Raw genomic sequence first — 21,933 nt, 5'->3', positions numbered from 1 at the left:
GAGCCCAACATGAGTCAGATGCTCAGCATGATGAAGCCTCTGCCACAAGATGCTGAATATCCGAAGGCATTCTTTGTCGAAGACCTAGAGTATCTGCCCCGCACCATTTATCACATTATCAGGCGAACTCTATGGCCTGTCAAAGGACATTCTCCTGCAGCCAAGCTTGAAGGCACAATGAAGACATTGGTATTCTATATCCTCAATGGCATCAGCTTCAATGCTCAAGATTTCTTCATCAGGCAACTTGCAGCATCTGGAGTTGATCTCTTTGGCCTGAAGTTTTATGCTCCGTGGGTAATGCGCTTAATCAAGCTTCACTCTTCTGTCAACTATCAGCCCTCTACACGCAACCATCTTATCTTCTTGCCAGAGGTTGATATGTCTGTCGAAGCCATCTACCCTGAACCTGCAAAGGAGCCAACTTATCTTGATAACATTGATCACCAAAGCTTTTCGCAACCAATTGAGGGAGTTCTTGCTGCAGCTCGTGTTTATCCTCTGGCTGGTACCACACGTGCACCTCATTGTGCAACTACTGAAGCCACTGAAAGCACCATTGCTCAAAGGCCTCGGAAGCGATCTCGTGTACTCAATGACAGAGAGCTTCTTGTGGCCCTGCATCAGAAACAAGATAAGCACCATGATTGGCTGAACCGTCAGATGCAAAGCCTCTTGGTGGATGTTAAACGCATTCGCAATCTTGCCACCAAGAATGCCTTCGTATCACATGAAGCCTGTCGGAGGTCATGGAAGAGTCTGACTTTGCTAAGCTCCGAAGATGATCTTCGTAAGATGGCTTCACTAAGCGCTACAAATTTGATTCCACGCCTCCCCGGAATGCCGTCTTGAGTCGTACTCCTTCCTTAGAAGACTCGGAGTATTCATCCTCGGTTGCCACCATCAATGCAAGAGTCGTCGATGACGAAGACGATGCTACCTCTCCAACCACTACTTCGCCGCGTCTCGACACTGCACCAGGCCCCTCTGCACCACCGGACTCCAACGTCGACCCTGCACCTTCTTCTACTCCTGATGGGAACGAATAGATGCTCTATGTCTTCAAACCTTTTTGGTCCTTACTGACAAAAGAGGGAGAAGCATACGTGTTGATAGTCTTCAAGCGGGTCCATATGGGTGGTTGCTTTATATTTTGCCAAGTGGTTACACCTCCCATTTTGATATATTTGGTTCTTTGGGTTGTAACACTTAAACTTAATGGTCGTCTGCTACTTTGTTTGCTATTCTGTGAGGCAATGATAAATTCCGCATGAAGTCATTCCGCAGACGTCCATTTTTCATTATGCATGTCATTATCTTCGTTACATCTTTGTTTGCATAATGAATTGTCTTCATAAGTTGAAGAGGATCTCCACAAGTAAAACCTGCCATGTGCATTTGCATTCAAGAGCAAGCTACTTATATGCACATCTTCAGGGGGAGCCTTTTGCTACTTATGAAGATAATGCCTTATTCCTCAAAATTTCACATACTTTTATCCCCGTCGAAAACTTCAACCAGTTTGTCATCAATCACCAAAAAGGGGGAGATTGTAAGTGCATCTAGTGCCACCCCTAGTTGGTTTTGGAGTATTGACAACAAACTTGGTTGAGGGACTAATGTGTTTGTGAGAATTGCAGGATAACACAGGTAGTAGTCCCTCATTGATTCGGTTTACCTACTAGAGATGACCCCTAAAAATGTGTGAAGACATTGAAGACAATGGTGGCATGTGAAGATATTCACAACAAAGATTATGACTTGAGAAGACATTCACGTGAAGACTATGGAGTGCGAAGACATAGTTGTTTCATAGTTTCCTTTTCTTCTATGTTGAGTCATAGGAACTACCATACTGTTAAGTGGGGTCCAAGTGAACAAAGTCAGAGTGACTGAAGTGATGCTCAACCAAATCCTATGTCTTCGAGCGAAGACAATGAGAGCAAATCTTATCCAGAGCTGGATGAGTCAGCTTTACTTGTAGCCCAAGTCAAGCTGTCGCTTGTGTTTGAAATCTGACCGTTGGACACGTGTCAGTTCCTTAGTGACCTAGGGTCATTTCGGACAAATCAGGTCGGGTTGCCTCCTGGCTATAAATAGCCCACCCCCTACACCATAAATTGGTGGCTGCTCAGATTTAGTGCACGGCTTTTGTCATTTGAGAGCAACCCACCTCCGAAGTATTTGAGAGAGTGATCCTTGCGAGGACAAAGCCCAAAACACCTAGAGCCAAAGAGTGTTAGGCATCACTGAAGTCTTTCTGTCCGCGTGATCTGAAGACTTGTTACACTTGAGGACTGTGCATCCTTCAGCCGGTTAGGCGTCGCGCTCTGAGCATCCAAGAGTCATTCTGGATTGCCAGTGAATGAAGTCTGTGAAGGTTTGGAAGTCTCCCTTGAAGACTTACCCGAGTGATTGGGCGAGGACTAAGTGTTCTTAGCTCAAGGGGAATAAGGTGAAGACGCGGTCTTCTGAGTTCAATCTCAGCCTCCCTAACCAGACGTACAGTTGTCACAGCAACTGGAACTGGTCCAACAAATCCTTGTCCTCACCAAGCAACTGGTTCTATCTCCTACCTCTCCTTACTTACAGTTTGTCTTCGTGAAGTCATTGCTTGCCTGCTTGATCTGTTTGACTTCACTGAGTGAGGACTGTTGTTGTTTGGCTTCATACTATCTTTCATCCTGATCCATACTGCCTAGCTGTTGATAGTCTTCGTGCTTTCGCTTCATTGCTTACTTGACTATGGCTTGTCTAGTGTAGTCTATCTTCCACTGCATATCAATAGGTTCACTTTTAGTGTTTGTCTTCAAAGCCCCGTGTTTTGAAGACTTTCATAAAAATTGCCTATTCACCCCCCCCCCCCTCTAGTCGATAACTAGCACTTTTAGAGGGACATGCTAGGGTGGCTATGGGCATCCATATCCAGCAGGATAAGGATAGCCATAATTTCTGTTTGGTTGATGGATGAGGTTAGTCTATGTTTTGTTTGATTTGAAGGTTGAATCTTGGTTGGGGATAGCCTCTCTTTTTGGTCAGAAGATGTAGTAGTCGCTGACTTCCCTTTAGCCTTTGACCTGAGCTGCTGCAGCACAAAAAATCAAAAAATGATTAGCAGGTTGGATAGAAAATCAATAGAGAAAGCACACATCAGTACATATGGCCGCCACAGTACATGGAGCAAGTTTGGCAGCACAACTAGCAAGGCCGGCGCAACACGCGCAGCAAGCAGGGCAAGCAGGGCCAAGCAGCTAGCACGGCCGGCGTAGCGCGTGCAGCACCTGCTCACGGGGCTCACAACATGCGCACCTGCCGGACAGATGCGGGGCAGGTGCAGCACGCGCAGCACCCGCGCATGGGGCGCACTGCCGGCGCACTGTACGGAGAGAAGAAGGGCCAGCGTCGCCATCCGCAGGTCTTCGGCGGCCGCGCACGGCACTGGCCTGTGTTGGCCGCCGCCGCCATGGCCTTTGCTGACAGAGGAGGAGAGGAGGCAAAGGAAGGAGAGAATCATGCCGCAGCGCACTCACTGTCGTCCCCGGGCTTCGATCTGCCAGTGCCGCTGCGTCGTCGTCGGGCTTCGATTGCCGCTGCAACGGAGAGAAGAGAGATCCGAGTTGGAAAGGGCCAAAGGGAAAAGAGATAGACAGGGCAGTGAAAAACGTTTCGTGGGCTGCCTTCGCGCCCCCTGCGCGCGGCGGGATGCCCACATCCACGAGATTTTCGCGGACGCGCGTAGCCGTGTTTTGGGCGAATATTCAAAGCATCTGACCATCCCTATCCCAACTCGCCCGTGATCCAAACGACTGGCATCCATGTAAAAAATGGCTATCCCTGTCCCACAGAGGGATAGCCCAACATCCAAACGCATCCACAGATACATAGTAGTAGCGCAAGGACATGAAGAGCGCCACTGATACATAGTAGTAGCGTAGGGACATGAAGAGCACCACTGATACGGCTACTAGTAGTAGCGCTGGGTTAGACCGTGCTACTACTACCAGTTAGCTGTAGCGGCGTAGTAGTAGTGCGGCTATACGCACTACTGATAGCAACAAAACCCGCGCCACTACTAAGGTTTTCCCTAGTAGTGTGTGGGAGGGGGGAGGCGGTGAGTTGGGGGCGATGTGTTGGAGACGTTGGGAGATTGGGAGGAGGCTGCGGTGGAGGGAGAGGGGCCAAAGAGGAGGGTGTTAGGGTTAGGTTTTTGTACGAGGAACAATTAGTCGGGCTTTAGTGGGCTTCAGCGGGCTTGCGGGGCTGTACCAACTCATCCATGACAGTATCTGGAAATGTCATCAGCAATCCGTCATGGATTAACAGGCTCTTTGTAGTGTTTGTTGTACAAGACGTATGGTTTTTCAGGAGGGTATGCATGTCACCTTCGATCTTGGTGATCCTGAAGATGACATCGACGAAGATAATGTCGATGAAGATAATATCGACATTTGGGTCATTGTTGATACGCTTCCACTTCTACCTCTATGTGAGTTTCTCAACCATATTTATTAAGTAATTTAAATTGTTTATATAGTTGTCAGCTTATACATTTCCATTGACAGCTTATTTTCATTCTTCAAAAATATTCGAAAAGTAGTAGACAAAACTCACTACACTGATGGCTCTGAACTAACTTACAGGGAGAAAGATCATCTTGTCTCATTTATTATCGATGTTGAGACTTACAATAAGAATTATGAAACTCCTCCACATTATGGTCAATACATGCCACTAGTCCACGTGTTAAACTACGGCAACATCCATGGAAATGTGACAGTAAGATTTTTTAATATTATGACACCAGTGCATCTTTTGCATACATTTTTCTAAAGCTAAGCTACATTGCTAACCACGTTACTATTATGCTCTTCAACAGATACTCCCGAAGGACTGTGTGCCTGATCTGATGTATATGGAAGGTCACATTGATGTTGCTAGCTTACGATCAAGTCTGCCTAGGCGTCACCGCTGTTCATACAAGATTTCTCGAATAGCTGAAGACCTTACAATCAAAGAATGGAAAAAAGTTACGAATGATCGTAGGGAGCTACTTGGAAGCAACATTGTGTGAAGCCCACGAATTGGAGACATGATAATCTCCATTCTCCATAATGGAGAGTCAGGGGCTATGTTTGTTTTGTGCTATGTTACCTTAGAGAGGGGTAGCAGGTCCTAACTAATACTCATGATCATGTGGTAAGAACTATTAACTAGGGTTGGTTATGACTATGATGATGATGAGTATGACTTGTTATTATGATAACGAGTAGAAGTTGTTAGATGACTATGATGATGATGAGCATAACTTGTTATTATGATGATGATGCTGAGTTGTCATATGAGTATGATGAGTTATTATATATATCAATGGGTGAAATAAGCGTGGACTGGATTCAAGTGGAGGCAATACGTTGGAGATCGAAAGTACTACTAATCCAAACTTGATCATTTAGTTTGGATTAGTAGTACTTTTCGATCTGCACCATGTTGACTCCATTTGAATCTAATCCACGTCTCTTTCACCCACTGATATAATAACTCATCATGATTATAAAAGTATATGATGAGACAACCGTGTAAAATCTTTACAAATACAACGACAATACGTAGAAAAAATAGAGGAGTTGGTTTATACGTAGCGTGTGTTGGTAACAACGCTACTGCTATGCAAATTTAGCAGTAGCGCTGGTGAGCCTACGCTACTGCTATGCAAGTTTAATAGTAGTGCTGGTAAACCCACGCTACTGCTAAGGTTTAGCTATAGCACCGTAGTAGTAGCACGACCACCCACGTTACTACTAGCACTATATCCAGCGCTACTAAGTAGTGCCGGAGCCAGCACCAGCTCCTCCTATGGCTGCTCCGCCTCGTCCTCCTTGGGATCCGCCACCTCCATCGGAGCTGACTGATGCTCTCCTCTTTCTCCTCCTTGTTCGACTCCTCCTCCTCCTCCTTCTCCTCCTTCGGCTCTGATGAGTCCGGAGGCAGGCCGACTGCAACGTGGGCAGCATGCCTCGCCCGGATCTCATCCTCAAATTTGAAATCGGCCAACATGGCATACATCGTCTTATTTTGACGAGCCATGGCGAAGCCGGACGGCGTGGGAAGAGCGACAGAGCAGGATAGAGGTGGATGGACTCGGGCTGGCGGCGCAAAGAGGGAGGAGGTGGATGTGGCTAGGGTCCGACGTGTTTACATATCTGATCGGGTGATTTTTTTTCACGCGGATCTGTATTTTAACGATTATTTTATGGGTTGGGGCATATTATACGGGGTCTGCTAGAGATGCTCTTACGCCAGGAGCCGGCCGGCAAGTTTTTTTAGAACAAAAAATGAATTTTCGGTGACAAAATCGGGATTCGAAACACAGGGCTAAAATTCAGGCGTTGCTCACAGCGTAATAAACGAATTTTCCGCTACATCAGAATAGGACTAGCTTTCGTGCCGCTTACGTTTGGATTCGAATTTGGGATTTTGGGCGTTGCCTCACAGTACATCACAAGGAAAGGGACGGCAGCGTGCCTACCAAATTTATCCCCGCCCACCCCCTTCGTTACCGGGCGTCTTCCCCCGCCGCCCGCTCGCCAAATCCAGCCCGCCGCCCCCAAAACCCTAGCCTCCGAACCTCCATTCCACAACCATGGGAGGGCGAAACAGACCCACGGACAAGCGGGGTGAGCGGAGGAGACCGGTCCGCCGCCGCGACCGCCGCGGCCGCCGCTGCTGCGGCGCATCGGGCCATCAAGGAAGCCTGCGTGGAGGCGCTCGGGAAGAGGAGATCCGGGGATACCGAGGGCGCCCTCAACCTCGCGTGGAACCTCAAGGATAGGTATCCTATGTTTCCCGCCCCGTTGAACCTCGTCGGTAATATCCACGAGGCTGTTGCTGATGAAGTCGAGGCCGCCCTTGCGGACCTCGCCACCAAGGACCACGACGACATAAAGGGATTCGATGACTACAGCGCCAGGATGAGGGCTAAGGTGCGCGCCTGTCGTGAAACAGCGGCCGGATTGTACGCCAAGGCTGTAGAGCTGGCCCCCAAGTGCGCATACACCCGGGCAAGCCGTGGGCGGGCGCTCGCCCTTTGCGGCCATGAGGCGGAAGGCCACATGGAGTTGATTTCGGCCGTCCGCATCAACTTCCCTGACAGCCCTGATGTGGCGAATCCTTGGGTGCTCCCAGATGACAGTTCGGCACAGGAAGAGCTTGCAGTTTTTTTGCATAACTGCGAGGTTGAGGTGTACTCTCGTTCCAAGGTGCTGCTCAAGATGGTTCGGAATGGGTTTGCTGCACAGGCCAAGCACTTGTCATCCGTTCTAGCTTCCAAGTACCCATTTTCTGCTCGCGCTGTGATGCTTGAACCTTATCTAGACAGAGAGATTGCTGAGAAATCCAACAGTACCAGTTGCAAGTATTATGAGAAGCTTGTGAAAGAAACTCTGTGCATGGCAGACACCTTTGACAACTCCTTGGTTGTAGCCTTGTTCAGGATCGAGCTGATGATTGCAGCAGGACAATACAACAGTGCTGCCAAAGCATGCGCAAAAGCTCTGGATATGAAATCACCTGACGATCCGTTGTTCCAGGAGATCCCTCCTGGTGACCGCACATCAGGAGTTGAGCGCCGCCGCGACGCGCGGGTCAAGTGTTTCACTGACAGACTTAAAGAACTGATGGTGCAAAGTCAGCTAAGCTTGAAGTATGATATTCACCAAGTCGATAATAGTTCTGCAAAGAAGCAGGGTCATAAAAAACCCAATCTCATGAAAGGTAATGGAAGAATTAATGTTACATGGGCCCTTTTGCTAGTCATATAGCATACTGCATTGCTTTGTCATATGTTGTAGAGTGGTTCTTGCGTGGTAAGGTTAGCTTGCTTCTTCGTGTGCATTTTGTTATCCTGGAACTAGTTGCAGCTGATTTATTTCACATGTAATGAAGAACATGAACACATATAGGTTTACATGTATCTGTGTGCACATGTAATGAAGAACATGTATCACTATAAAGAACATGAATGGTACAAATACATTAACACATATAGGTTTAGTAGCTTACTTCTTTACAATGATTATTCATTACTGTGTCACGCTTGCAGAAATTCAGATTCTACACTAAAACAGAGCATATTTTCAGTTTTCGTAGTTAAACAAAGAAAATGTTCAGTTTTATCTGAATAAACATTGCATATACTTTCATTTTTCCTAGTTACACAAAAAAAAGTTTCAGTTTCTGAACTTAAAGGTTTTGCACTTGTAAAAACTGAATGTTTGCACTTGCAGTGGACAGTAAAGATCAAGTGAAAACTGAATGTCTGCAAGTGCAAACTGAATAAAAACTACTCCCTCCGTCCCATAATGTAAGACGTTTTTTGACACAGCATCTTACATTATGGGACGGAGGGAGTAATTGTTTGCACTTACAGAGAACATTCAGTTTCTGAATAAATTGAATGTCTGCACTTGCACACAGTAAATCTTTAGCCTTTTCAGTTAACAAAAGATCAGTTGTTCAGTTCTTCCACATGAACAGAGCACATGTTCAGTTTTTCACTCTGTTTTGCACATGTTTTCACTCTGACTATGTTGAAACATGACGGATCTTTGTTTTTCACATCAGTCACTCCAAAGAACCGAAGGCCAAAGCTCAAGCTCTACACGGACAGCGAGGACATGGACATCAACGACTCAGCTTTGAACACCAAGAAGGCTGACACTCCTGTTATTATCAGAGAGGAACAGGTAACTCCCAATTTTGCTCTCTCTTCAACACACGCCTGTCATTATCTTTGTTTTGAAGTATGTTTCTGTTTTTTTTGTTCACGAATATGGCTAATTGTATCTGTTTCCGATTTTATGTGTAGATCATGGGCGACACAGTGGTGCCTCTTAATGTGGTTGATGCGTACGCTGATTATTGTCGCTACCGGGATACTTGTCCCAAAGGAAATGTCGTGTGCCACTTCTGTGTGATCGAGCTTGGGGAGGAACGTCGGTATCACTTTCGCAGAGGCAATGTAAGTATTTATCAATATCTAGATGACTGTAACTTCACATGGTGGCTATGACTTATCTCCTGCGCTATGACTTATATCCTGCCTTCCTATAGCTAATATGGCACTCTAGGAAGCACCAGAAGGGCTCCACAGTTCAGTGTGATGAAAAAGGTTGTGAAACAAGATTGTGCACACAAGAAGATATCGATCGCCATAAGTTTTATTGCCATGAATTTCGAGCAGGTAAGAGCTTCTTGCCTGTTCTGCTACTGTTGAGTGCTAATTACTATTTTGTGTGTGTGAAACAAGAGATTCTATTAACTCACATCATTTCATGTCATGCTGAATGTGTGCAGCCATGTTTGCTTCCTTTCTAAAAAAGAACCATGAGAGAAGAAAAAAAATCAATGTAGACACAGGAAAGCCATGTATAGTTGCCCCCATCCCCATAGATTGAACTTCTCCTCTCCCACACCCCTGTTTTATAAACGTAGTTGCCCCAAAACACGACATTGACAAAAGAAGCATGATATTACCGTTCCTGCTGTTCCTTATGTTGCAAAATTGGATGCGTAGTTGCCATACCCTTTTTAGCAGATGGATGATCATCTGTAGACTGATCTCTTGAATCAACACTCTTGCTTCAATGCCTTGCCCCTGTTGCATGTGGGGAAAATATATTACTATAGTTAGGCAAATTTTCAATATAAGTCGAGCCAAAGTGTTAAAAAGAAGAAACTGTGTGGTAGGCAACTGATTTTGGTTTGTCTTTTAACAAGTCCATGCAAAAAGAGAGTGTGCTATTGCCTGTGACGTCCAATAAATTGTCGGATTTAGGCAGCTTTGCTAGTAGGGTTTTAGGCGATTCAATACTTCCTTCTCGTTGTTCCGCGATTTGCCTACAAATGTTCAGTGCTATTGCCTATCCCCTTCCACGATTCATCAATGCTTTTGCCTACAGAATCCCCTAAAATTTGCCTACAGATGTTCGGTGTTGTTTTCTATCCCCTCCTATGATTCATCAGTGTTGTTGCCTACGAAATTCCCTAAAATTTGCCTATAAATGTTCAGTGTTGTTGCCTATCCCCTCCCACGATTCATCAGTGTTGTTGCCTACAAAAAATCCCCTAAAATATGCCTACAAATGTTCAGTGTTGTTGCGTATGCCATCCTACAATTCATCAGTGTTGTTGCCTACAAAAAATCCCCTAAAATTTGCCTACAAATGTTCAGTGTTGTTACCTATACCCTCCCACGATTCATAGATGGGGTTACTTAGTGATGGATTAGGCGATTTAGAGTATGTGGGTTAGGCGACTCAATGGATGGATGAAATGACTTAGTGTATGGGGTTATAGGCAACTTGGTGGATGGATGACGCGACATACGAGACTAGCTGACCTGCTGCATATGTTAGACAATTTTTAGATATAAGAACTTACATAAAAGTAAGGAGCTGAGCTGACTGTAAACTTGTACTGCTAAAAATGAAAAACAAAACTGCATGTTACCTTTATCTCCATCAACACTCCCTCTTGATTTTTGATACACAAAACATACACATCTAATAGGTAATGTATTGATTGATGTTGAACAGCAAGATTGATAATGGGATTAACTATAGAGTGACATAATTACTTAAAAAATGTAAGGTGTATTTGGTGTTTATAATTACCTGCTTGTTCTTCATTGTGTATTCAGGTTGTGCTAGTCGTCCGTTTGAATAGATTTAATACAAAGTGGGATGATTACAATTTGCATTTTTTTTGCCAGGCTGGTGGAAGAACTGGCCCCCTCTTCATAAAAACTGATGCTTCATGCTGCGGAGATACGGATGAGGTGCTGAAACTGATGGGCTGTACAAACGGATACGGATGATGTGGGTAAATGAGATGCCGGTGACTTGTTGAAACTGATGGGTTGTACAAACGGATACGGATGATATGGGTGAATGAGATGCCGGTGAATTGTTGAAACCGATGGGTTGTGCAAACGGATACGGATGATGTGTGTGATGTTACAGCTTGTGGAACAAGGAAAGATACGTGGGATGTTAATCTGAATATTGTCAGGTACTTGTTTCTGTACAATAGAATCGGGCAAGGCGTTTATGTCTAAAAATTGATGTCTTTGTTTGCATGTTGTCTTTTTGCAACAAGAAAAAAACGCCGAATCAATAGCTAAAGACCTGCATCCTGAGGCCTACTCGTGAGACACATGCCTCGCATGCACCAGCCAGGCTCAAGATGTCCAGCCCGTCCTGGAGCCGATGGCCGGACCTCGTTGCCGTCTCTTCGAGAGCCACAACAGCCACCTGCGTCGCCACTCCACTGACCTTGCCGTCGTCGCAGGAACTGCTCCGTCGACGTCAAACGCCAACCGAGCCGCCTACACGCCATCGCCACGGAGCTCCTCCTTGAGCTCGCCTGTCTTGGAACCAGGCAGGATTGAGTTCCCCGCAACGGTGCTGATCTATCTTCATATACTAACTCTGTAATTCCCCACGACTGTGTTATTGGACAAGGAAACATTTGCATTTCCTTGTCAATCTAGCTTCTACTCCCTTCATCCCATAATGTAAGACGTTTTTTGACACTACACTACTGTCAAAAAATCATCTTACATTATAGGACAAAGGGATACTTCTATCCAGATGATAATGAAATTGGGTGAACAATACCATCAACACCAGTAGAAGACTACATGCCACTCATGTATCTGCTACACTAGCTGCATATACTCTGTAAAACAAATGCTATAAAGTAGAGTAAATCAGAAAATGCAGCAAGGTATATTATGTGCTACGCGTCAGCTTCCCACTGAACACAAAACTATCATGGTATTCATGCCAACAATCAGAATGTACAATCCAGCAAACTATCACTATCGTCTATTGTTCGACTAAATCGACACAACTTCTCAACCCTTACCCCACTTTAACTTGCAATCTACACCAAAGCCAACGCACATCGAAGAACAACCTGCATACGGGCAGAAAGACGCTACTACGTGGGTACAACATACAGCTCCCTCTGATCCTCCTTCCACCAAGCTAGCAAGAGCGCAACGACCAGTATCACTGCAGCACAGACAAGGAGAAAAAGTAGGGTGCCAGAGCAGTTTCTGCTCCCTTTCCTGACTCTGGTCATCTTCTCGTTCTCAGCTCGACATTCTTCGCTTCGAGATTCGCCTGCACTGTCAGAACGCTCACTGTTGGTTGGTGGTAGCTTCAGATCTTCTATCGAGGTATCATTGCTCTGTGCATGACACTGGCTGTCATGCTGAACAGAATCACAGTAGCCGTTCCTTTCCTCAACTTCACCATTTGTACATTGTCCTGAACAGTGCCGTATCCGTCTCAGAGATGGGCTGTCGGGTAATCTGTGAGTATCTCTTTTTGATTCACTGCTAGAGCTATGAAACTGGAGCTGCTTCCTTGGGGTTGACTGCATCCAAACATCTTCTGAGAAAGTTCCTCGCCTTGATATCTGAAACAAGTCCATGAAAGAGAAAGAGAAAGAGCTGTAAATTTATTTGTACCAAAAAAAAGTCAGGCTTCTGCAATTTCGTTCTGCAGCCCAAAAGCATGTATAAAGTGGAACCACTAAGAAACAGTTCTTCAATGCATCAATGGAAATACCATAAGCAATCTACAACATACATGTGGAGGATCTGTTCTGTATACGTGGAGGATATCTGTTTTGCGCATGATATTAGTAAGTTCCTTTTGTACCATACATCAAAAAGTTTGTTATTCCTATCATTTGAAAGATACCATTCCAGAACAGAGTACAAACGCTAACTCAGACACCATAACTTGACACGATAAGCCCCAAAGTTACTATAATTGCTCGTACATATGAGAAGGCAATCAAGTCATCAATCAATTAAGATGTACTGTATACCTGAGAGCATCGATTAGTAGTTCGGGGTGTTAAACACATAGGGCATGGATCAGCAATCCTTGTTGATACATCTGAATACCTCCTCACTGACTTATCTAGCAGACCAGCAGAACCATATTGTGCTAGCACACCAACACCATCACGATAATCAGATACAATAGTGCGAGGAAACTCATCACTGGACATTTGATGCTGTCTGTCAGAACCATTACTCAACAGTCGCCTCCTTACCTGTGCACTTACAGGTACACCTGAGTATTGCCCCACTGAAGGTTGGGAATCATGGTCTCTGAACCGATTAACAGATTGTGTATCATCGTACAGAGATTCATTTGAACCGCAGTCTCTTATCTCCGCATCATCCATAACAGAATGTGAATATGATCCCCTCCTCCTATGTCTTCCATCATGAAATTTTGCCAATGGGCTAATTCTTTTGCCATGTCCACACTCTTCCTGCTTGTACAGTTTATTAGCAGTCTCAGCTGCCTGAAAAGCTGGAGTGCTGATCTCTGGCATGCAATCATTTCGCAATTGCTCCATAGCTTGGATAATGCTACTGATCTCAGAAGATATGATGCTCAAATCCAAAGTCTTCATGATGGAGTATATCATTTGAATGGATGATATGATCATCTGAGAATTGCTTGCTTTAGTACTCTTGTCCAATATACTTAAGCCTGATCTTATCAAAGACCGCCCGTAAGGCTCAAGTGTCAACCAATTCTGTTCTAATAGAGCAACCACTAAGCCTAAGTGTGAAATGGTCTGGCAGCATACCTCCTCTAAGGCCCCTGAGACTTTTAAGCAGATGTCGTTAACTAACTCATGAGATGCAAATTGCCAATTGTTGGACTGGATAAGTGCAGTGACGCAGAGAGCAGAACCAGAAGATACACTCTCCTTGGTGCTCATCAAGCAACCAGAAAAGGGACTGCAGAGAGAGCTAATGATCCCACTTTTCTCTTCTTCTGTTCCCAGGGGATCAATGACATAGCGTGATAGTGTGCGTATCACCTTGGAGCAACCAACACTATGCAAGGACCCTGTGACTGAAGACATGATTCTAATGATGGCTGAAACGATCTGGCTGATATGTGGCACAATGTTGCAGCCATGGACTTCCGCAGCAGTCTCAAACACGCATAAGAGCTCCTCCTCAGAGTACGAGCATGGCTTGTCAGGGTCACAAAGGCGGGTGAGAAATGGTGGGAGTGTGTTCGAGTTGAGTTCTTTCACATACTGCTTCCAACCTCTGAAGGCTTGCTTTTCGCTGACAGGATCTGCCACCGAGTCTTCCAGTTCTGCATGGCGTCCCGCTCTTAAACTCCTCCCCATTGCATACACTGGATATGTTCAAGAAATAGAAGAAGAATCCATAAGTAAAAACCAGAGCCAGTTATGGAAGTAGGTAAATAATCTTAGCTGATCAACAAAGGATGGTCTATCCAATCTGAAAGTACCAAATACAGCATCATTTATTGAAAATGCTTCACTTGATTTGCCACCACCCACACTCTACCAAAAAGCACATACAACGCAAAAGAGAGGACGGATTCCACAACCCATAAAAGGAAATGCACAACTAACTACCAAGCTGAAGACAGGATCCCTACATGTCTGTGTTAAATGCTCCTGATGTAGCACAGAAATGTAGAGCGATAAACCGATAAGACGCTCTCTTTAATTTCTAAAAAAACTTCCGAGATAATGTTCAAAGAGATCATGAGAAGCATCCTATACATGAAAAAAGAAAATCTCCAACATATTAGTAACACCCCATAAAATTCAAAGAACACATGTGTGAGTGCTACTGTAAATTACAGCAGCAAATCTGCAGCAACTGCTGATACCCTTGTGTGGTACCTTCCTGCAAAATCCCCCATTTTTTCAGTACGTACTTCCCAAAAAAGAAAATCCCCAGTTTTCAATCAAACCACCCGATGCAAGTCGGAGGTCTTGGGTCAAAAGAGACCGTGCTCTTCTTACTACTCTCCACCGGATGCCCGGATCTCCCGCACCAACGGTTCGAGAACAGGGGAAAATTTTAATCACACGGAGCGACCAAATCTTCCCCCCAAAACATACCGCAATCCGCGCTAACAGTTGACTAGGGGATTACGGGGAGATCCCTACCGGCGGAAACTAGGTTCGAAATCACGTCAGGAACACGCGGCCGGATTCGGCTGTCCGCGGCGCGGCAGAGACGGGGGAGCAATCCAAGAAAGCTAGGGCTTGCTCACCAGCGAGGGGAACCCTCCCGAGTCCGGTGGAGGCGTGGAGGAGGAGGAGGGGAACGCCGACGAGGGAGGGCGCCCTCCGCTCGACGTGGCAGGCTTGCTCCGGCGGGGGACGGGGAGCGGTTGCGGGCGGGGGCGGCGGCGGCGGTGGGGGTTTCTTGTTTCTTTCCTTTTTTTCTCTTTCCGCTGACTTTGTGGGGAAACCGAAACGGACCGGCCGACGAAGAGGGGGAGCGGGAACCAAATTTCATTGGGTCCGACGGTTGGGAGTGGTAAGTGGGCCTCGTTTCGGCCCAGCCCGTGCCAAGGGCACGTTGTTAGGAGGGTGTTGTTTCGGGTTTCTCAGAAGAAGAAAAAAGGAGGGTGTTGTTTCGCAAATTGCTTCTTCTTTTTTTCGTTCTGTTTATATATAGTGCATCTCATTGATAGATAGAGTAGAACCTATGTTTCATGCATCCACTGGAACCGATGGTCATGAATGCTTGCTCCACCTCAATTTCGGAACTAACTAATTGCCGGTGCGGAAGCATACATATTCTCGTGATCCTTTCATCCGATGCTCGATGATACTCTTCATAATAAAATGTGGTCCTTCCGCCCAAAAGATGATATTCTTCATAATTATGGTGATCTTCCCTTCCAATGAATGATATTCTCCATAATTAATATTATCCTCCCGTCCAATGCTCGATTATATTTTTCATAATTAACATGATCCTCTCGTACAGAGAATGATACTCGCCATAATTATCATGAAACCAACAAGCATATGAAATCAAACCAAACCACGACGTACCATCATGACCACAGAATAACTAGTAGTACAGATATGCATGTAAACTAAAAGAATGATATCATCTAAATCCTCCTCATGCAACCCCAATTCTCTCATCGTGGCTTCCACCTAACTGGCATCTACCTTCGATGAACCAAACGCCCGCTGCTCCATTGCTTTTCTCCTCACCCGACGAATGACTCGTCAAGTAACCAACCCTAAACCCTTCTGCCTCCCCCAACTCCTCAATCAAGACCGTGCAACAATGTGTGATCACCTTTGAGTTAGTCTGAGCCATAATCACGAGGGATCGAGGAATAGGGAAAAGTTTTCAAAATCGTCGTCGATAGGAGATACACCCTAACAGAAGGGGAAAAATTATACATGCATACAATTATACACATCTAAGAGTAATGCTAGACCTGTGGAAGATAACCTATGGATTTAATGGATGGGCAAATGTGAGATGTATAATTGGAAAACACGGATGGAGAGGGTCACCCCAATGAAAACCAGGGGAGGAGGGAGAGTAGAACATGTGTAACTCGTATGTGGGTGTAGGATTATTGCACATGTAATGGCTACATAATTATACACATGTAATCTCTTAGAGATCTCTCCTGCAAAAATAATTCCTGAGGTCTAAACAATAACGAAATAACCGGCTTATCAATATCAGGATCTATAAAAAAAACATGTCATCACGAAAAGACTATTAAGATACGATACACAACAATGAAGATGATGGAGGCTTAGTGCCGACCACCACAACGTTCGCCACCGACACCATCTCACCAGGACGATTGACTACAGTACATCGGCGATCTCATGTGCTAAAGATGAACATCGATGCCTTGTTCTCAGAACTGAATGAGCATGGGGGATGGGGCTAGCGATTCTAGACCACCTTGGTACTCTCATCTATGCTCCTGATAGGTGGTACGAATAGGAGGGCCAGCGCGCCGGCTCCTTCCGCGATGGAAGGGCATCGGGGCCAGGCTTTGCTTATGCCGCCGCCGCAACCCTTCTCGCTGGAACTGTGCGGCGAGGGAGAGTATGGGGATGCGTCGTTCCTGCAGTCGAAGCAGCCCCTCCTTCCCGTTGTTGCCACTGAGTTCGTCCATCGATCTGGTGCTTTTTTTAGTTCGTTCGGTTCCTCAGCTATACTTGTTGAATCCGTTCAGTGGAGCCGCTCCTCATTTTTGCTGCCTCTTGACTCTACTCAGATCCCCATGGCATACATTCCTTTTCTATGTGCAGGACTCTGTCCAAATCCTACATTTTTCGTTTTACATCTAACATGGTTTTGGAATCATGTGTTTGACATGGCATTTTTGTTTCATTTATCTGAAGATTGCCATGTAATGTACCAGTCCAAGGAGAATGCGCAACAGATAATTGCTATGAGTAGTTTTCATGGCAAAAGTTTGTAGGTACTTGCCACGGTAGAATCGCTATGAGTAGTTGCAATTGACATAATTGTTATGAGTAGTTTCCATGGCAAAATTTTGGAGTAGTTGCCATGGCATATTTGTGGAGTAGTTGCCATGAACAGAATTGGTATGACTTTTTGCTATGATTTTTGATATACCCTGGCGATTTGTTTGACAAAGCTGCCATGATAGTCTACTACTTTTTTTTGCCACGACAAATTGTATTCAGTGTTTGACAGATCACCTTTGGCCTTTGTCAATCCACTATCTTGTCTATTTTTGCCATGTTTTTTAGAGATATGTAAATTTGCCATGACAAATTATGTATAGTTCATACCAACTTTTTCATACATTTCTCATGAATTAGCGTCATTTTGTTTCATATACCATGGGAAACCACTATGAATTTAGATACCATTTCGCCATGGCAGATTATCATTAATTGACCTGGCAAATTTACAATCCTTTATAGTCATCATCTTTTTGTTTAGTAAATAGCTGTCATGGAAAAAAATCATATGAATTTGCCATGATTTTTCACGGATCATGGCAACTTAAGTTAACGAAGCATGGCAAAAGCAATTTAAAGGGCATGGATTTTTTTTGTAAAAAATGGCAACAAATTACTTTCTTTTGTGCAACCATGGCAACTTTATTTGCATTCATGGCAACAAAAATTATACAAAGCATGAAAATCATAACTGCCATGATAATTTTTAACATGCATCTACCATGACAATTTTTTAACATCTCAAGTGGTTTTACCATGGCAACTTTTAGATTTCCATTTTCTACATGAGTTTTTTTAATATGAATTTTATTTGGGCATGGCAAAATTTACTATTTTAACCACGACAATGTTTACTTTCTGACCATGGCATTTTTTATTGCTTGCCCATGGCAAATTCATACTCCATGGCCAAAGTTGCCATGGCAAATTTACTGTTTTTAACAATGGCAAAGTTTAATCCAAGTTTAAACATGTGTACATCATAGGATGCCATCTTTTGTTTTTACACATAATAGCTTTTCTATAGTTTTGTTTTGGCATGGTAAAGTTTTGTTGGTTATAGACACAAACATAAATGACCAAACTAGCGGGCAACTCTTTTTCCTTCGTGTGTCCATGGCAAATCTATTACATAGATCATGGCAACTTTTTTGTTTAAACATTCCATGCCAAATTCTTTTTACTCATCTAGCTTGGCAACTTCACATATGCGACAGTTTTCATGATATACAAGGCAACAATGACAATAATGAAGATACGAAATACGAGGTCTACCGGGTCGACTTGGATTCGAGGAAGATGGTGCCCATCCACGGGCTCGGTGGACGCGCGGTGTTTATCGGCTTTGAACATGCCCTTTCTGTCTCACCTTCGGTGTTCCCCTCCATTGGCGCCGACACAATCTACTTGGGATTTGATATGAAGACTCCAGGTATGCAGGACAATAGCCCAATTAATCTCATGGATGGAACCTCTGAGCCTCGTCGATCCGAATATAGCATCGATGGCATGCCACTTCATGAGCCCCTAGGTCTGGACGACTATCTATCATGGTGCGTCACGTGCTATTGTCACTATCCCTACTCATGTGTTCCCTGTTCAGAATTTGCACCAGGAGATATATTTGCCTTCGCTTAACTATTTTGTCAAGGAAAAATGAAAAGACTTGTAAGAATCATTCAACCTGTCTACTGTGATCCTTTGTCTATGAACCATCTGGAACTCACCATGCATGAATTTAAATACCAAGGACACTGTTTATTTCACAAAACTAGTGTGCTTGTTCATTTAATTTCTGTTGTTGAACTACCGTAACTTATTTGCAGCCTGGCGTAGTTAGTTGTCGATTTATTCACTTTGTTGAACTGTACTGATATGCTGTGGCAGCGTAATGTACTTGTGAATTTGGTTTCTGTCGCTGAACTATCATGTGTCTTATGGAATTTTATCCTTGGGAGGAACCGTTTGTGTTATGTATTGAGTTGTTGGGTGTTCCCCTATTTAGACAGGTCATGTGAACTTAGAAGTCTTCGATTCTTTCCAGAAGAACAATTCCTGTCTGTACTGTTGAAGGCTAATTGTTGCTGATTTTCCAAAAGAACAATTCCTATCAGCACTGTGTTCATACGCCATTCCTACCATCAAGAGATCATTTATGTGATATTATGGCTGGATATCTATCTTGAGATGATAATGGCATTGGGTGGCAATACCTTCAAGACTAGAGGCCACTCATATATCTGCTACAATGACTACGAGGGCCCGTCGATCCGCACGTAGCGGCTGTGCGGAGGGGCGAAGGGCGCCGGCACTTCAACCGACTGTACCTCCCACCGACGCGTCCCCCTACATCAAGCTCCTCAGGCGCCTCCTCCGTCCCGGCGCCCCCAAACCGGCCAACGACGGTGACTTGATTTCCCCTCCCCTTTCAGCCTCCTCGATTCCCCTTGCGCTCGCACCACTTACTCTCTTGCTCGTTCTCCAGATCCCACTGAAAACGCCCGCCTTTTACCACCTCGCCCGCGTCCTACCTTCTTTCTTTCTTGCTACTAGATGAATCAGGTCAGTGTCCGTCCGTCCATCCGTCGATATGTATTTTTCCCCTCTGAATCATGGTCTGGATCTATAACTATCTATGTTTGTTTGGTTCAGCGTGGATTTGTGCGCAATTCCGTCGTCCGGATCTCCTTCAAGTGGCCGAATTCTGACAACAAGGGGAAGATTCTAACTGTCGTCCTTCCCGGCACCATCGTCTCCATCAAGGACGACGGATCCTGCGTCGTCATCGCGGATGACACATTCTTCCTAGAGAAGAACTGCCCTTTCGTGGTGAATCTGTCGATTGCCGGGTGCAACCAAATGGTTATCTGCAACCGGTGGCATTTGAGACTGGGCCTGTTCGGCGAGAGGAGAAAGTGTATGGCTTTCTATTTCCCCAAGAGGATTTCTTCACGCCAACGATGTATTGTCCAGGAAACGTCACGTAAGATTACTATATATATATGTATAGAGGATCTATCATTTCTCCGACGAGGTCCGGTCCGGTCCGGCCAAAACAACAACGCAAGAGAGACACAAAACAAAATCAATCAATCTCAAAATACATGACTACATGCCCGGCAGGGCAACACCGACCATTAATCATCATTGTCACTCCAGAGGAATCGTCCCGGCCCCAGCAAGGAATTCAAGATAGAACCGCCCCCCTCATTCTTTCCCCTACCTAGCTTGGTCTATGCTCCCGTGCAAGAACAAAACAAGAGGAAGCAGACTCACTCGCCGAGGAAGAAAGCACGGCCTCTCACCTCTTTCTGAAGTCCAAGTCGCACGCGCACCCCGCATGCGGACACCTCACTACCTCTTGTATATATAATGAAGAGATGACGTACGGCATGGTGGAGAGAAGAGGCTCTGGAAGGCTGCGGCCAGCTCTAGGGACTATGGCCAAAGGAAAGGCCGTGCAAGCCGCGGATCGATGAGGTGGCGCGATCCAAACCCTCCCTCCCTTCCTGCTGTGCTGGCTGATGGGCATCATCCGTAGGCTCTCATCTATTAATCACCGAGTGAAAGATGGAGCGCCAATTTTGCATGCTGATTGGCTCAACCGTTGCTTGCCTCCTTAATTACCCACGCATGCATGGGCGGCTGGCATTAATAAAAGTGGGTGTAAAACTAAACTAGATGCCTGTCTCCATGTCATGTTTGACCAAGCCCGGCATCAAATTCGTACCGTCACGCTACAATTTGGCGGCATAAAAAGGCCCGAATAAACCAAATCAAATCCCTTGTTTTCCCTTCAGCAAAAAAATAAAAATAAAATCATCTTAGTCTGGGCGTGGCACCTATCGAGAATCACCGTCCGAAATATACATCCTAGTCTGAGCGCCAATTTTGCATGCTGATTGTGCTCATAAACTGATTCATTCATGCGCTTCAAAAACAAATACACCCAAACAAAATCTTCAGGGCTACAAAAGGCTCTAAACCAGAACAAATTCCGCCACCGGCCCTCTCTTGGGAATTCAGAAAGATTAACTTATTTTGCCGCACACAGTCCTCTCTTGTGAATCAGAAAGCAGACGATCCAATCAGCGGCATGTTCAAAAATTACAGCAGATTGTTTGGAGCTCACAAAATGCTCTCCAAAGAAAGAAGCATGAATTTTCAAATCCCAAAACACATACACCCCTCCTGTAGACATCATGTCAAGAAGCACCCATACAACAAGACAACTTCTTCCGCCTCAAAATTCTTGTGCTGGATTTTTCTAGATATGGATGTATCTAAAACATGGCTATATACATCCGTATCTAGACAAATCTAAGACAAGAATTTTGAGGCGGAGGTAATACGACGAAGGATTTCTCAGAGATAACTTCTTTCTTTCTAACCGACAGCTACTACATGATTACAAGAGATAAATCTTCAGGACCCTAGGCCCCTGCTTTATCATGAAAGCAAAAATGCTCTAAACCAAAAGAAAATTCACTTCCAGTATACAAGCAGCATCCAAACCCAACGCTAAAGGATTACAAAAAAAAAGAGGGTAAAATAAGTGACTTCTCATTATGTATG

The 21,933-nt window shown here is 44.9% G+C and overlaps 2 protein-coding genes across 2 annotated transcripts; one reads left to right on the top strand and one right to left on the bottom strand.

The window, feature by feature from the left end:
* Positions 1-3,301: 3,301 nt before the first annotated feature.
* On the top strand, positions 3,302-11,134 carry LOC147970314 (uncharacterized). Its single transcript, XM_087523394.1, has 7 exons — positions 3,302-3,556; positions 4,366-4,486; positions 6,493-7,770; positions 8,620-8,741; positions 8,864-9,016; positions 9,109-9,238; positions 10,769-11,134. Exons 1-7 carry the CDS (start codon positions 3,302-3,304, stop codon positions 10,804-10,806), a joined length of 2,097 nt encoding a protein of 698 aa, XP_087379520.1. The 3' UTR covers positions 10,807-11,134.
* A 531-nt stretch (positions 11,135-11,665) lies between these two features.
* LOC125507229 (protein SINE1) lies at positions 11,666-15,363 on the bottom strand. The gene is made up of 3 exons (XM_087525541.1): positions 15,144-15,363; positions 12,901-14,246; positions 11,666-12,483 (listed from the first exon to the last, which is right to left on the bottom strand). The coding sequence occupies exons 2-3, from the start codon at positions 14,236-14,238 to the stop codon at positions 12,001-12,003; spliced, it is 1,821 nt and encodes a 606-aa protein (XP_087381667.1). The 5' UTR covers positions 14,239-14,246; positions 15,144-15,363; the 3' UTR covers positions 11,666-12,000.
* Between the last annotated feature and the right edge of the window lie 6,570 nt (positions 15,364-21,933).

Source organism: Triticum urartu, chromosome 5A, assembly GCF_056163025.1.
Source record: "Triticum urartu cultivar PI428250 chromosome 5A, HENAU_Tu73, whole genome shotgun sequence".
In the NCBI taxonomy this organism is placed as follows: domain Eukaryota; kingdom Viridiplantae; phylum Streptophyta; class Magnoliopsida; order Poales; family Poaceae; genus Triticum; species Triticum urartu.
The sequence above is the reverse complement of the archived record's forward strand: the minus strand, read 5'-3'. Positions and strand labels throughout refer to the sequence as shown.